This window comes from Leptodactylus fuscus, chromosome 5, assembly GCF_031893055.1.
Source record: "Leptodactylus fuscus isolate aLepFus1 chromosome 5, aLepFus1.hap2, whole genome shotgun sequence".
Taxonomy (NCBI): Eukaryota; Metazoa; Chordata; class Amphibia; order Anura; family Leptodactylidae; genus Leptodactylus; species Leptodactylus fuscus.
This window is the reverse complement of record NC_134269.1, coordinates 58,727,135-58,745,153: the sequence shown is the minus strand read 5'-3', so window position 1 is coordinate 58,745,153 and position 18,019 is coordinate 58,727,135. Positions and strand designations below refer to the sequence as shown.

General features: G+C 40.6%; 1 protein-coding gene across 1 annotated transcript in view; it reads right to left on the bottom strand.

Moving 5' to 3' along the window:
* Nucleotides 1-260: 260 nt before the first annotated feature.
* Nucleotides 261-18,019, bottom strand: part of FAM174B (family with sequence similarity 174 member B) — a 49,089-nt gene continuing 31,330 nt past the window's right edge. The window contains exons 2-3 of the mRNA XM_075273293.1: nucleotides 16,539-16,676; nucleotides 261-1,026 (exon numbers count right to left, since the gene is read on the bottom strand). Coding sequence (XP_075129394.1) covers nucleotides 1,023-1,026; nucleotides 16,539-16,676 — 142 coding nt within the window. The 3' untranslated portion in view covers nucleotides 261-1,022. The remainder of the gene's footprint in view (nucleotides 1,027-16,538; nucleotides 16,677-18,019) is intronic.

Genomic DNA, 18,019 nt, shown 5'->3' with positions numbered 1-18,019 from the left:
TTTTTTATTCTATCTTGAGCTGGAAAACACCTTTAATCATTTTTACCCCAATTATCTGTTCTAAATAGATTACAATAAAAAAAAAAATCTATAAAAACAAAAAGGCCACCACTGGCAGCAACACTAATACAACAGGATATTGGAGATGATCACTTGATACGCATTCTTCATTCATTCTTGAATGTTTTGCAATGTATCAATAGTTCCAAACTAAACACAACATTTCAAAATTAATGGGACCGCGAGAAAACGTTTCAGAACGTTCCCATAAAATAGGCTATGAGCAATTATGTGCATAGAGATTAGTCGAAATCTTAGAGCACACAATCGCCCCTTTTAGATTAGGCAGAGCACCTACATGTGGCTAAGGCACAACGAAATGTAGCCAATACTATTGAAAAGGACGGTTCTCTGTGGTATAAGGTTATGTCCATTTCTGGAAATATAATTGGAGTGTATACAGTTCATGGCGGTCTGCTTGTTTCCTAGAATTACTCAATAGTATTGCACCTTCTGCATAGTATCTCTTCTTGTGTAGTAGATCTCAAGAGCTGGTTGTAGATGACTTGGAAGGAACTCCAATTTTAACTTGGCTGGTAGAAAAGAGGATACCCCTTTTTCAAGTGTTACCTAAAAAGACATGGATTTTGTTTAACCAGTGGAATGTTTCCAGTAAATGTGGATTTATGTAAGGTCTTCTTAAAGAAATGGCAGCAGGTCTTTGGTTTGTATTATAAAAATATATATCATCATAGACAATTCTCCCCCCACACACAGATAGGAATGATCCAGTTAGAAGGTAGTCCACGCTTCCTTCCCCGTTTTGTCTGAAGCCTTCAGGTACATAAACATGGGCTTTAGCTTAAGGAGAAACTCATCTATTCTTGTCACTTCCTTGCAGATGAAGGTGCGAGAAGAAATTTTCTCATCTTTTTTTCCAAGACAAAAATTTCCAAACTCGGCTTCAGACTTTTGGCATCGCTGGAATTATTTATGTCCAGATGTTGGAAGATCAAATGTTCTTACCTGCCATAAAAATAGATCAAAAAGGAAAAGAATTGTAATAAATGATGTAAATAGAAATTGCGAGTTAATTATTTAGAATGTGGTTGATGCAAGGCAAACAATGACATTCCCCAAGCAACAGGGATACAAAGGAAGGCATTTTGTTCAAAAAGATGAAAAGAAAATAAACTATCAAAGGCAGACAGTTCCTTAAAGAGAATATTATTTCATTAACAAAGCTGCTAAAACTTGGTAGGGCCAGTCTGTGGACTGCAACAACTCCCTGTGAAACATGGTGCTCTCCCAAACTGCAAACCTAGCCCTGCTACTCAACTGTTACAATAAAAGATCATTTTATTGCTGGCTGTAAACTCTACTGACTGAAATACAGAATTTATCCGGCCCAAGACCACTACATTTTACAAATATGGTAGTCCGGATCAAGTAAAAATAGGCCAAAAGTTACCTGGCTCATCAGACTTAAATCTATTGACTTGTTTAAGAGCGATGATCAATGTCCGTTCCCAATCATTGCCACAAAATAAATGTACCCACAAACTCTTTTATGTGGACTTAACAATCTTTGTACAAACCCCCATGCAAACAGAATGTGTTCCCAATGCTATTGTAACAATAGGTGACCATACAATCATACTACCAATCCATCAGTTATCTATACAGTAATATTGATCAGGGTTGTGGAGTTGGAGTTAGGACCAACTTTGGGTGACGTCAAATTCAGAGTTGAAAAAAGAAAGTTACCGACTCCGGCTTCAAAATTAAAATGATTAATTATGTATAATTATTAGAGATGAATTAGTAGTATTCGATCGAGAAGGTATTTGATAGAATACTACGGTATTCAAAATACTCGTACTCGTTCGAATACTAATCCTATTTGCAGTAAAGATTCTATTCAGAAACAGCATTGATTGGCCGAATGCTATAGCATTCGGCCAATCAACACTGGTTCTGCAGCAGGCTCGTCTTTACTAGTCGGGAGAGCTGGCAGCTTTCAGTTATGCGGGAGCTGACTTTTTCTCATACGAATGCATTGACCAGCATTGATTGGCCGAATGCTATACAGTGTACAGCATTCAGCCAATCAACGCTGGTTCTGCCAGAGGCTCGTCTGTGAGGAGGTGGAGTCTAAGATCGGATCAAAGCAGTCTTCATTGTGGTCCGATCTTAGACTCCGCCTCCTCAAAGACAAGCCTCTGGCAGAACCAGCGTTGATTGGCCGAATGCTGTACACTGTATAGCATTCAGCCAATCAATGCTGGTCAATGCATTCCTATGAGAAAACGTTAGCTCCCGCATAACCGCTGCCAGCTCTCCCAACTAGCAAAGAAGAGCCTGCTGCAGAACCAGCATTGATTGGCTGAATGTTTGGCACTGTATAGCATTCGGCCAATCAATGCTGGTTCTGCAGGACGAGTAAGTTCACATTAGAGCTTGCCTCCTGTCCGGGAGGAGTCCGCAGGAGGCCCCCCCACCCCGAACGGAATATCAGCACAACTGCAAGCGCGGTGCAGTTAAAGCACACGGACCCGTTATACTCTATGGGGTCCATACGCTTTAACTGCACGGCGCTCCTCCTAAACACTCTCCTCCTGCTACTCGTGGACTTGGTGACTCTCCTTTAGTCGAATAGCGGTTTCCCCTGAAATGAGCATTTTTTCCCATAGACTGTAATGGGATTTGATATTTGATCGAGTAGTTGAATATTGAGGTTCTACTCGAAATGAATATCGAATCTCGAATATTTCACTACTCGCTCATCTCTAATAATTATATTACAAAAAAATTTATGCTGTTTAATTAAGTAGATTCAGAGTTTGTTACTTATTTACTATCATAGAAATTCAATTTTAATGAATTAGAGGATTTCTGCTGCTTCTGATTGACCATGGCTGTAAGACATTTATGAAAGAGTCAAAAGTCGGAGGATTGGCCTTCCAACACCAGGTAAACCAATGCTGATCAACTTCATCTTCTTATTTAATAGCTTTTGTTGTTCCTAAGAATCCCTTTACACTGGGAGATTTTCTGATGAACAATATAAACAAAAGGGATTTTCACAAATGCTAAATATTTTCCAATAGCGATCATCCACGGTAGACAAGATTTTCTTCCTTCTCTTTTCTATAACAATTCCTCTTTTTCTCCCCCATTTACCTTTTACAGCACTTAAAAAAATGGAAGAGTCAAGAATTACCAAACAACAGGACTGCGCTATTACCAGGTCATTACATTCTTGAGTCAGTATAACCGACCTTGGATCCAGCTGCTATCTAAACTCAACCCCAGCATGATGGCTCGGATTGTGTATACAACATCAATGTATTGGCTAAATAGAAGTTTAGGACGGCAGACACACTGCAAATCTTAGGAGAAAAACAAGAATATTCAACCATAAAGCATAAAAAGTATCAGAATCCAAGATGAGTAACAGACTGGACTATGTCAGGTTTCAGGTTAGTTCTCTAAGGCCTCATTTTTTGCAGTAGTGTGTTCATGCCGGGTATAAGGACAGCAAATTATGACGCATGTCCTATTTTTGCCCGCATTTGTGGATAAATAGACAGGATAAGGTCCTTCAAGGAAGTACACTTATTTACGTCAAAATATTACCCCTAATTTCTACAAATGAGGATATTACAGTGGAAAAAGAATTTCCTCTACATATTTGATTGGCCCAGGACGCCAACCAATCGGCTGTTTGAAGGGGCTGCAGTGCTCATGAGTGCAGCAGCCTCTTCCCTGTGCAGAAAATGTCACATCCATTGGACACAGTACAGTAGCGGATCAGTCCCATTCAAGTGACTGAGACCAAACTGCACTCACTAGCACAGCCCCTATACCATGTGTGTGATATTGTGTGCAGCATTTTAACGCTGTGGCCTTTTCTAACAGCTCATCAGAAGGGGGTGGAGGGACAGGGGGGTTAACCATCACAACTAAGCAGGACTGTAGAGTCAGTAGTCTGATTCCCATTTCCCAAAAGCTTTATACTTGCTCCAACTCAGTCATAAATGGTTAACAAAGATCCTTTAATACATGAAAAATCTACTGGTTGACTTCATGTAAAAGTAAAAATGCAACGTGGGCCACATGGTGGCTCAGTGGTTAGCACTGCAGCCTTGCAGCGCTGGAGTCCTGGTGTTCAAATCCCACCATGGGCTAGAAACCATCTGCAAGGAGTTTGTATGTTCTCCCCGTGTTTGCATGGATTTCCATCCCATATTCCAAAAGAGACATACTGATAGGGGGGAAAATGTACATTGTGTGCTCTATGTGGGGCTCAGAATCTACATAAAAGAAAAAAGTAAAAATGCAACAAACTATGCATCTACATATCAAATGCAACTAAATTTTACAACATCAATAATCGTTGAACTCAAAATAATGCATTTTATTTTGAAATAGGAGTCGGTCATTTCTTCCAGACTCTGACTCTACCCAAAACTTGCCCTGACTTTCCAATTCGGGTCCAACCCCACGGCCCTGCGATTAACCCGTTACAAGTTCACCCATGTGTCCCTCGCCTGATGCATCGATATTAAGTAGGTGTCACCAGAAACACATTTTTTTGCTTTATGGGGGAGAAGTAATTTACATACATGTAACGCTTCCTGGAAAAAGGTAACACTCATTACACCAATTGGGGAAACCGTACAGTTTACAAACCTGTTTTGCTGTTTGTAGCAATACAATATTATACAACATAAACGTTTTTTGTTAAGAATTTCCTGAGGTTTTTGCAGCAATCTAACATGTAAGCAATACAAGGCTGGGTTTTGGAACAAAGCATCAAATACTAAACAAATTATTAACACAAAAATACTTTTCAAAAAGTGCACAAATAATCTATTTTAAGTTCCGTTATGTCATTTCTAAAATGGGAAACTAGCTGACATTTAACAGCATAGTGGGCGAAGATTAACAGGCTCCCGAGCATAGCATATGGTGGAATGGTTAAAAGTAGGAGAATCCAACAATTAAGCATCATGTGGATTCTTTTATGAGGAAGACAAGCATGCAACAGAACAACAAATCATCCCAACAGGCCACCAGAAGTTTTAGATCAAAATAGAAAGGAGGAGGATGTAAACAGGAATGAAGGCATAAGGGATACAGATTTCAGTGTTGCACAGGATATGTCTTGCATTAGGATACACACAGACTTGATTTGAGTTATATTGTTCATCGTTAATAAGCTAATGAGAAATGACTATACACATATCTAGTATAGAAGAAGTGAAGAAAAGCTTGGAATTGGAAACAAAAAATTCTCAAATCACAAAGCACATTGAAAGTGGCAAGCGACTTGAACAAATATGAAAATGTAGGCACATACATTACGGCAAGTACATCTATTGTGTTCTAAAAGCTTTGAGCAGAGTCAGCTCCGGAGGAAAAGATAGTAATGAGTTTTTAGGAGAAACAATCAACAGGTGTAGAAATCGCACTGCGAGGTAAAAATATAGCATCAACACATAGCAACTATAGGTTGCAAGAAGAAGAAAAATTGGTGGTTAAGCGTCATTTACAATGTTTCTGCTGCTCTTATTTTTCTCAAAATAGGATGGAAAAAAATGGGCTTTTTGCTCATACACTGCCCGATTTACCAGAAGCGACAAAAAGTCCCTACATGAAAGTGGATAGTCAGCATTAAGAGGAGCGACTTATTTCCCAATATATTTAGAGCAGTAAATGACAATTTCTGACATGCCAATATACACTGAACAGCCATAACATTAAAACTACGTTGGGATCTACTAGATAAGTACACAAAGAGTTTTGCATATGAGGTACAAGAAGCAGATAACTGGGCAAGTGTAAGGATCTGAGCAACTTTCACAAGGAAGTCAGAGCATCTTCAAAATGTTAGGTCGTGTGGGATATTTCTGGTGTGAAGAGGTTAGTTCATATCAAAGTGGTCTAAAGAAGAAGAAGAAGAAGTAGTAGTCCTGGCAATAGTGTAGACCTCCCTAAACATTGCGGAGGACCAACTACAGCCCTTCATGATAACCATATTCTCTAATAACAGTAGACTCTTCTACAGGAATAAAACCTTTCCCTCTGCAATAACTGTTCAGGAATGGTTGGATAAGGATGACAAAGAGTTCAAGGTGTTACAGGGGTTTTCTAGCCCAAGATGCACAGGGTAGGCCATCAGTTTTTGATCTGTAAGATTCGGACACCCAGATTCTGTACATATCAGTTGCTCCAGCTGCATTGGTTGCCAGAAGATAGTGCACTGGACAGGGCACTGAAGCAATCTGGTCCTATAGAAGTAAAAGAAGTAGAGTGGCACTGCCCCAGCTGTACAGTGAAAGAAGCTGAAACATTGCACCTATTAGTGCTTCTGCTCCCCATACACTACAGTAGTTTCTGGAAGACCTCATATGTCCGGGTCAACGTTGGAACCCTACAGATCACATACTGATGAACTGTCAGTCAGAAAACCCCTTTAACTTCGCCTCCCAATTTCCCAGACATCAATCTGAGCATCTGTAGGATGTAATGTAAAAACAAGACAACCACCCCCTTCCTGTAATTTGTATGACCAGCTACTAATGTCTTTGTGCCAGATATTGTACCATTTTGTGTAATCACTTGTACAACCCAAGCTCTAAACTTCAGCAGTGTATGGATGTAAGGGGAAAATATCTGGCTCTGGAACTATTGCTTGCCGAGTGCCAATGTTTCTGAAGGAAAAGTAGTAGACTATACATCCCTTTAATGTCCTCATCAGAACAGGTTGTATCTGTTTTATTAACTAGCGTCATATCTTACTTCATCACAAACACTAGTCCCTCAAGTTCCAATGGCCTCAGGCAATAATTGGGGAGATTCATTATTATTTTACAACAGTTTTCTGGAACAAAAAGGTTCCAAGTTTTTAAACAACAGTTGCAACATAAATTGGCACAGCTGGAATTTCTGGGCCACCCGTGCCACTCTCCTGAAAAAGGGTGCATAGCACAGCCATGCTGTGGGCATAGTGTAGATTTCTCTCCAGGCATATGGCTGGCATAGATCTCCAATATTTTCAGCATACAGTGATCTTTTCCAGACCAGTATAATATTGTGACGTGCAGGACTACTGTATTATTATTGAGCCTTCAATAATGGTCAACCAAATTGCCATACAGACAATAAACCCACAAAAACATTTACAATATGCAGCCGGACCTTTGACCTGTGTGGTCCGACATAAAATCTAAGTCTGTGGACAACTTTTGAAGTTGGGCAAGGAAAAAAAACAAGATGTTACAAGCTCACATTGTGTAAGACAACAATATTTCCTGCTTCACAAGTCTGTGGGATTCTCTTTTCCACAGAAAACATGCAACAGACTCAAACTGGAACATATTCAGACATTCGACAATATTACACAACACATCAAACTGCTTCTCCACCCAAACAAACAGTTGCTTTCTTTTGGCAGGATCCTCGACGCTTCAATCACCAGTTGTGGCCATCTTGAAACAATAATTGAAAAATTAGGATGGGATTACTCATGCTTACGAAAACAAGGGATTTTTGATTGTGTCCCAAAAGATTTCATCCCAAGTGTTTTCACAAATTCCTCTCGCTTGAAGTTCTTACTGTCAAAATGGGGTCTGCTATTGTGCTTTATTAGTTTATCTAATGTGATAGTCAGGGATAGCTTTAAGGGGAGTCTAACATGTCACAAAGGCATAGGTGTGTACATATATTAGGGTATCTCTAGCACACACAGAATTCTCTTTTAGATATATAATATAACAACATGTATAAATCTTAACCTCATCTGCATAATATAGGGCTGTGCATGAATCTTATACATTGGCACACATAGGAACCCAGTGGTTTAATATTAACGTACCACTTTATTGTGTCTCTTTATGGAATGGGAAAGTAGCATCTAAAATAAGAGTGAAAACTAAATTCTTAACATCATTTCGTCTTGACTCATAGTAGAGAGGTGGGATCATCATCTCTCATCTGGGAATTGAGTAGAGGATCCCTACTGGATTGCCCCTTTTTTGTACAAACTACAAGGAAAGGGCAGTTTGCAAAGTTTCCTTTGTATGAATGAATTGTTTGTGTGAACACAACAACAAAGTCGACTTTGCTAAGATTAGAAACACGGGTCTGCTTTGATTTCAAAGACCACGGCACGCTTGCCCATGGGCTGTGTCTTGCTATTGCAGCTCTTGCCCATTCACTTTATTCTGGACAATATAACACACTTCTTAGTATTCATATAGTTTGTTTAAGTGCCGGCGACCACATGGGGTTAATGATCCTCGGCATAACTGATTAGTTATTTTTTGCAAAGCAAGCATTGTCCTAGAAGATTATTCTATTTTATATATCCATTAAATGCAAAGGCACCGACACGTTTTAAGCTTCATTGTCCAACTCATCTGAATGCCTTAAGTCATACAAATTCTGACTTCAAACTGCCTGCCAGAAGCACAGAGGGAGATTGAGCGGCTCAAACACTCACATTGCCCAGCGAGCGTTTCAGGAAGATCAATAGAATGTTCTCTTCTTTTCTCCACATTAATCAAAAAAGGCCTGGATTGCTACCTCTACAAGCTTCTCACATGGCCATACAAAGGCCTTGTCATATCTGAAGGACAGGTCATTCTCCAGGAGAACATTCTTCTCAGCTGTTTACAAACAGCTGAATGCAGTGAATAGATACTCTCTATGAATCTTCCAAGGTTGCAGATCTCTGAGGACACGTCCTGCAGAGTATTACGGCCCCTTTATAAAGGGTATCCTGGTTTGCTCCCGATTGCTGCCCACTCTTACCTACATTAGATGTAGCAGTTCTTTGTGTCTGTATCCATGTACAGTTTGCATTTGTCGGGGCCACATTGATCCACGTAAAACAGGGCATAAAATACAGCATAAAAAATGCAAACACCCACCAAAAAAATTGTTTGCTTACATGACAGGTGATCACACTAGTATGAGCAAATTATCGGGAATGACCATTCCCAGGCCCCAATAACTGGACCATGTAAAGGTGCCTTTAGCTATTAAAGAGAATCTGTCTCTAGAACCCAGCCAGCAGATGGATAGGGTAGAGTCTTCCTCTTTGGAGGAATGAGGGCATTGCTGCTTAGCTATTTACAGCAATAGTAACACCCTCATTGCTCCAAAGAGCTCATTTGCATGTTGACAAAAAAGGTGAAATGTCAGCAACAAAAGCACCAATTCAATGGGGGTAACTGATTCATGTGACCTTAACCTACCTATCTATGGGCTAGATTGGTACGATGGGTTCTGGTGACAGTCTTCCCTTAAATAAGTGCTTAGCCCCTTAAGGACGCAGGGTAGTTTGGGCCTTAAGGCTCAGACCCTGTTTTTCAAATATGACGTCTTTTACTTTATGTGAGGATAGCTTCATATTGCATTTACCTATCCAGGTGATTCCAAGATTGTTTTTTCGTGACACATTGTACTTTATGTTGGTGGTAAATTTTGGTCATTATACTTTGCGTTTTTTTGTTAAAAAAAGGACAATATACTGAAAATTACATAAAATTATCAATTTTGAAAGTTTCTGTTATTCTCGTGAAAACACAGACAGTCAGATCACACAAAATTCTTCCTAATTAACATTTCCCATATGTCTACTTTATATTGGCATTGTTTCTTCACTGTCCTTTTACTTTTCTAGGATGTTAGAAGGCTTATAACTTTAGTAGCAAATTGTCAGATTTTCAAGAAAATGTAAAGATTTTGTATTCTAGTGACCTATTTAGTTGTGAAGTGACTTTGAGGGGCCTATATAATAGAAAACACCCATAAATGACCCCATTTTTGAAACGGTAGTCTTCAAACTATTCAAAATTGTATATAGGAACTTTATTAACCCTTTAGGTGTTCCACAGGAATTAATGCAAAATGAAGGTGAAATTTCCAAATGTCACTTTTTTATGCACATTTTCCATTTCAAACCACATTTTTCCGTAACAAAGAAGGGGTTAACAGCAAAACATACCATAATTGGGACATTGGGAGCACCAAATTCCCTACTATTTCTCAGTAGCGCCTATGAATGGGGGGTCACTTTGGGAGTCTTTTCTATTGTTTTTTTTCTTGTAAGCTGCAAAACTGGTCTGTACCCTGACATACGCTCGCACCGCTTATATATTCCCCTCCTGACGCATTTGGCGATTTTGGTTGATGTGGCCATATGAGCGCTTGTATTTCTCCGGGATATGATGCATTTTGTAATGACACCATTTTGGGTGCCTATAGCTTATTGGCTATTTTTTAATTAACTCTTTTTTGCTGGATAAAAAAAAAAAAAAAAAAAAAAAAAAAAAAAAAAAAAAAAAAAAAAAAAATCAATTCTGGCATTGCATTTTACTTTTTAAATGTTTTTCCACATGGTGTACAGCATAAGTATCATGTGAACTTTATTCTGCAGGTCGGTACGGTTACGGTGATACCTCGTTTATAGTTTTTTTTATGCGTTAGTAATTTTGCCGAACAAAAACCCATTTGGGGACATAAATCAATGTTTTCTGCATCGCCATCTTCTGAGATGCGTAACATTTTTATTTTTCAATTGACAGAGTTGGTTGAAGGCTTATTTTTTGTGAGACAACCTGTGCTTTACATTGGTACTATTTTGGTGTACATACGACTTTTTGATCACTTTTTATAGCATATTTTTTAAGGTGAGATGGCAAAAAAATCATTATTTCCGTCGGGTTTTTTTTCCGTTTTTTTTTCTCGACGTTTATCATATAAGTGAAAATGTTTTAGTTTTATGATACAGGTTGTTACGGATGCGGCGATACCAAATATGCATTGTTTTTATTAATTTTTAGGTGTTTTTTTTAAATAACTCATTTGCTATAGAAAAAGGGAATTTTGGGGCTTTATTAATTTATTTATTTATTTCACACACTATTTATTTTTTACACTTTTTTTACATTTTTTGTTTTATAACTATACTTGGACCAGCAATACTCTGATTGCTGGTCCAGTACTATAGCCTGCAATACACATGTACTGCAGGCTATATAGGAAGTGTGTCTCTGCAGACTCAGAGACACACTTCCAGCATCACAAGCAGGATCAACCAGGTAAGCAGGGGTCCTAGCAGCTCGGGGTCACTAGCCAGATTCTGGGCTGCATAAAATTCATCAGGGCACCCCCCGATCTCGCCGCGGGGGGTGCCCGGGGTGGGGGGGGTGATGAGAAAGAAAACTCTCTCGATGTCGCGGAGGGTTAATTCACTGGGGCAGCTCGTCCTGGCTCTCGGCTGTGTAATGCAGCCGAGTGCTGGGTGTAATAGCTTCTGTGCCCACGCCATTACTGGTCAGTAATAGTACTGACCTGAGCACGAACGTGCTACTTGCCAGGATGTACTATTACTTACCAGAGCGATAAGGGGAGAAACTAAGAAATGATTGACAGTATGGAAAACCTCAATAAGAATGAACACAATAAATACAATGGCAGACAGTGAACAAACAGGAGCATAACATAGGTCATACTGGGAAACAGGGTCAAATTCTAAGCCTTTCCAGACACAAGAGCTGCAAATATGATGTATTCTCACAAAGCACGCTAGACACAATCCTCCCCCATAATACTATACAGTATAGTGAGCCAATGAGATTTTCAACTTCGTTCCAAGATGTCAATCCAACACTATCCTGTACACTACTATAAGGGTAAATTCAGACATGGCATACAGTATTTGCTGTAGGTTTGTGGTATGGATTCTGCACCGAATCACAATGAATACATGTTTTAAAAATATCATCCACATGTAGCTGAATATTCTTTGATTTGATAGTGGAAATGCCTAGGTTTTTACTGTGGATGTCACACAGAGTAAAGGGTAGAGGTGAAATCTACAGCGATTCCACAGCACAAGCCACACATGACACGCAGATTTTGCGACTGACCTGCCATAGATTTACAGCAAGACCAACTATGACCTTAGAGAGGGATTTTCATCTTAACATATATGGCGATTCCCTCAATAGTCCATACTGTATACTGTAGATTAAACAGAATACAGACACATTAGAGTCGCTTAGCTTTGACCTTATTTATTGTAAAAGCAGTAAGGTCTCATGATGAATGGATCTGTAATATGGCACTCGAAGAAATCACAGGTTTCATACAAAGGCAACACATCTCATACACTGATCCTTAAAAAGGAAGGATGCTATTGCCTTTACCGACAAACTTATTTTTGCTATGTATCTATTCACTCTGTCCTGTACACACAATCTCTAATTCATAACAGAATATTTTTTGGGTGGGATGGAAAGGGACTGGAACAATGTCAACATTATCAGGTGCAGTGACGGAGTGTCAAAGGGGAAACCACATGTCACATAATGGACTAGTCTCAGATGTTTCCTTTCAGGATGGCGAGATCCTAAACATTCATTTAGTAAAAGGGTTAAATAGATTTAATGACTTTTTTTTTATATAAAATTGTTGCAAACATTACTATAGGGGACCTGCTTTATCTCCTAACTTCTTCAGATATGTATTCTCATACACTACACTTCTGTTATTTTATTTCCAGCAACCTCATTCCAAAGATGATGACGTTGCTAAATTCAGCTATGGATACCACCGTACTGCAGTGTGGCTGATCTCCAGCACATACGAATATTGCTGCGCAAGGAAAGACTGTCCACTTAACCCAGAGGTGTCAGACTCATATGAACCAAGGGCAACATCAGGATTATTGTAACCTTCACAGGGCCGTACTTAGTGTCAAAATGCCCACGTATATTTTACTCCTTCCTCCCTGACATTGCTTCATAACATTAAAGACACACCGATTTTTCTCCTTGAAGCACAAACCTGTATTCACTTTCCCATTATTCAATAAGCTGCCTTCCCTCCACATCATTGTTTTTCTTATTGTACAATATTTCTCAACTCCTATTGAAAAGCTAGAAATACAGAAATCTGTATCCTTCTCCCTGTCAAGATGGCTCCTGCTCCGTGTGCTGGCGCCTCCTTTGCCAAGTTCTCTGTCCCCAAGTAAGATACCTCACAGGCTGATGTGTAACTACTGCATATCGAGTTGCTTCTTTGTGCCGAGATGACCCTTGCTTTCCTGTTCGGGCGCCACCCTTTTGCCAAACGTTTCCTCCAGCAAAAGGAAGAGAACTAAATAAGAGACCTTGCAGGCAACATATAATGACCCAGAAGGTCTTAACCATATACTTGTATTGGTAGTCAATACTAAAAGGCACTTATATATTTGGAAAAAGAGTGCTTCAGAAAAAATAATCACAGTGAGGGATTTAGCAGAGTAGTACCAGTCTATAGCTATATACATATGTGCCCTCTCTTACCTTTTCTCAAAGCTGAACAAGTCCAGGTATGTATATCATAGGTTTAGCACCTATTCTGAACACAGCATGGTTTCATGACATGTTATCACCTACTGATACGCTAACCATATTATTTGTGTCCATGAGTAGCCACCCCAGTGGCGGATCCAGGCTTTGCGGGGCCCTGGGCAATTGACTGTGGAGGGGCCCTACTTACAAAAACCCAACATGTAGGTTTTTTCTGTCCGCTTGAAAAGTCGGACATCTTTAGGACAGGCACGGAGTGTAAAACAATGCACCTGATGTCCATTTAAAGGGGCTCTATCAGCAAAATTATGCTAATAGAGCCCCACATATGCGTGAATAGCCTTTAAAAAGGCTATTCAGGTGCCGTAAATGTTATATTAACCCCCAGTCCCGTTTTTAAATAAAAGCATAAAAACATATATGCAAATCTTACTGAACATGCACCGAGGGCGGTGATGCACGATGCCACGTCATCTTCAGGCATGCCTACCTCTTCTTTCTTCTTGGAGCGACGCCCTCTGGTCCCGTCTCTTCTGCCGGCTTCCTATTGGTCTTTTTCCGGCTTGAGGTCTTCAAATCTCACGCCTGCGTGGTAGCGCTTCCCTCCGGAGCGCTACTGCGCAGGCTCACTCACCATTTTACTTAATGGCAGTTCGCAAGCGTGCAGTACGCTTGTGTAGTTCTACGGGGACTGGCAAGTGAGCCTGCGCAGTAGTGCTCCGGAGGGAAGCGCTACTACGCAGGCGCGGGATTTGAAGACAAGAAGACGGAAGAAGACACGGAACCAGAGGGCGTCACTACAAGAAGACAGAAGAGGCAGGCGTGCCCGAAGATGACGTAGCATCGTGCATCCCCGCCCCCGGTGCACGTTCAGGTACGATTAGCATATATGTTTTAATGCTTTTATTTAAAAATGGAACTGGAATTTAAAGGGGCTCTATCAGCAAAATCCTGCAGATAGAGCCCCACATATGCGTGCATAGCCTTTAAAAAGGCTATTCAGGCACCGTAAATGTTAAATTAAACTACCCCCCCGTTTAAAAATAATAACTTAAAAAAGAATGTTCTCTACTTACGGAACGTGCACCCTGGGCGGGCATTCAGGGTGCGCCGTCTTCTTCTTCCCTGCCTCTTCTTCCTCTGACGTCTTCGGGTCCCGTCCTCCTCCGGCGCTTGCTCGCGGACACTGATAAAAAAAAATAGCCCGGGAGCATGCGCAGTAGCGCGCGGCCTCTACTACGGCTACTGCGCATGTGCCCGGGCTATTTTTTTTTATCAGTGTCCGCGAGCAAGCGCCGGAGGAGGACGGGACCCGAAGACGTCAGAGGAAGAAGAGGCGGTGAAGAAGATGAAGACACACCCTGAATGCCCGCCCAGGGTGCACGTTCCATAAGTAGAGCACATTATTTTTTAAGTTATTATTTTAAAACGGGGGGGGGGGGGGGTAGTTTAATTTAACATTTACGGTGCCTGAATAGCCTTTTTAAAGGCTATGCACGCATATGTGGGGCTCTATATGCAGGATTTTGCTGATAGAGCCCCTTTAATAGAACATTTACGGTGCCTGAATAGTCTTTTTAAAGGCTATTCACGCATATGTGGGGCTCTATCAGCATGATTTTGCTGATAGAGCCCCTTTAAATAAATGCAGAATGTCACGGACACTGCTAATGTCCGTGCAAGATTTTGAACGACATTAGCAGCGGACACTGATGGTAGTGTGAACGCCCCCTAAAATACTCCATGTGCCTCATATTAATAGCAATTAACCCTATCATGTCCTTCACATTAACCCCGTGTGCCTCACATAAGAGTTACTGATATGTGAGAGACATGGAGGTAATAGTGAAGTATCTTCATGATTATTACCCCCATATATCTCACACATCAGTAACCCTTATGGTGAAGTACACAGGGGGTTAATGTGAGGGACATGATGGGGTTAGTTGCTATTAATATGAGGCACATGGAGTTACCAAAACTAAATGAATAACTCCAAATGCCTGACATTAATAGGCAGAGTAACCCCCCCTCCCCCCTCCAGCCTGTACCTGTGTGTTCTTTCTTTACTTTCACTTTGCTGAACTTCTCCCTCTCATGTGCAGGATGCAGGTCGGCAGGGATCTTCTCTAGAGCGATAGGCTCCGCCTCCTGGGCTCACCTCACCCTCTCATTGGTTGACAGAGGGCAGCCAGAGAAGGGGGGTGAGGAGGGAGCGTCCTCTATCCATAGCTGCAGCTCCCTGGCTGGCTGCTTTCTATCAGCCGATGCTGGAGGTACACAGTGTGCTTCCGACATATACTTCCTAATAGGAAAAGTATATGTGTGAAGCACACTGTGTGCAGGGCGCTGCAGCTATTGATAGAGGACCGACAGGGGGCCCCTGCAAGTGCTGGGGCCCTCGGCAATTGCCCTGCCGACCGACCCGAGTTTTGTTAGGTCTGGGCCCTGCCGCGGGGCCCTGCTGGGTGCGGGGCCCCGGGCGGTTGCCCGGCTCGCCCGGCCCTGGATCCGCCCCTGACCACCCAATGGAGGAGACTAAGTTGCAGCCTTTCAAGATGTTCGTTAAGAGGTCATAATATTCTATGTAACTGGCTTCAAGACAAACTAGCCAAACTCAAGATGAGCTCAGTGTGGATCTATCTGCACAACTTAAGAAGTCAGATGACATGACAGGTCCTCTAAAGCCCTTACCAAAGGGCTTCAAAGATCAGATATATTTTGCATTATTTTTTAGTATTAATTTTTTATTGTTCAATCTTTGTTTTTCTCTTTTACAACTTTTTTGTATTTTATAAAAAGTATTTTTTTGAGTAGCCCAAGTTGTTAAATCAGTGCTTGCTCTCTTATTAGTCTGCATGACCCAGTCCAGTGGCATATTTTTAGTGGTATTGAGCAGAGATATTTACAGCTGATTCCCAATACAACGCCACTATAAGGCCCCGTTCACACGGGCACAGAGGGGGCGGATTACTGCGCGGAATCCACATCATAATCCGTCCCCTCACAATGGTGGTCTATGGAGACCGCTAGCGTGCTTTTTTCCCGCTAGTGGCATTTCAGAATAAAAAACTGTAAGAAATATAAATTATAAAATATTTAAAGAAAAAACTCCCATAAACATGCATATCAAATCACAATAAACCGGAATAGAATATTGTTCTTTACCTATATCTATATTTCACATCAAACACTGTCGAGTCTTCATCCTCAAAATTGTCTTCATTGAGAGGAGCCATTTCTACTCGCTCAGCTGGCGTTGTGATGATGTCATATTTACGTGTCTTCCGTATCCTCCTCCCAGACCTAGCAATAAACAAATAAATAATACATTTATACCTAAAATTATCATCACAAAAAATTTGCTCTAAACATCAGCGTTCGCTATGGATAACAAGAAACAAAGCAAATTACTATAAAGCTGATACATCTTGTCAGCAATAAATTCAGTCTATTACAATACATGTTAGCGCCCCATACACATGAAAGCTATATTGTTTTATCCAACAACCGATGGGTTGTGAGGTCCTCTTTGCCTTGCACAGTCTGGTGGATGCTCTCCTCGATCTGTACACTGGTACACAACCTGTGTGATTCACTTCCTCCAGTTTCAGACTGGTTTGCATGTACAAATTATCTAGAGCTTCTGGGGTTCCTGTGCCAGCTACAACAAGGTTGAGAAAACTCAACAACAAAATGGTAAAACATTTTTAATAGAATAGATCTAAAAAGTTGTTAAACTAAAAAAAAATGTGTTTGTGCAAAGATGTCCTTATCATTTATGCAAAGTAAAATATCACATTGAGCGTTGTTTTTCCTTTGCATATTTTCTGTCCTTCTAATTAATTCTAGCCATAATATTCTTGATCATTTAAAACAGCTGAGTGCCCCATGAGAAACGCCAACTTGTGTCAACAACTTCACACTTGATTGTGTACTAAAATCCGTGACCAGTTTGGTTAACATGCCTCACACTAAATTACAATTTACTAGTCATCAAATAGCAACTACAGGGTGGGGTTCACACTGCTTTTTTGTAAAGCTTAAAAAAAACAGCTCCATTTTATTTGAGGCAATTAAAGTCACTGCATTTTGGAAGTGTTTTTTGAGGGGTCCCATTAATCTCAATAGGATTTGGAGTGTTTTTTTCTGCCTCAAGAGAAGGCATGATGTACACGTTTTTAGATAGCTCAAAGAACAGTGCTAAGAAGCTAGCCAACTCAGTGAACTCAATGGGAGAATGGTCAGGCATTTTTATTAAATGCAGAATATGTTAATGACATACACATAATCTCTATACACCAATCAGCCACAATATAAAAACCACCAGACTCATTTTGTGTAGACCACCATTGTGCAGTCAAAATAGCTCCATAAGACCTCTGGAGGAGCTCTGATCTGTGGCATCAGAATGATCGCATTAGATCTTTCAAGTCTTGTAAACTGAATAACAGGAGCCCTCATGCATTACGCTTTTTTTCCCCAGCACATACTACAGATCTGGGGAATTTAGAGACCAAGTCAATACCCTGAAGTATTTGTCTTTTTCTTAAACCATTCTTGAACACTATGGCAGAGTCAGTCTCCGGCTGAAACAGACCACTGTCATTGGGGTATACTGATGTGATTAAGAAGATTAAATTTAGGGC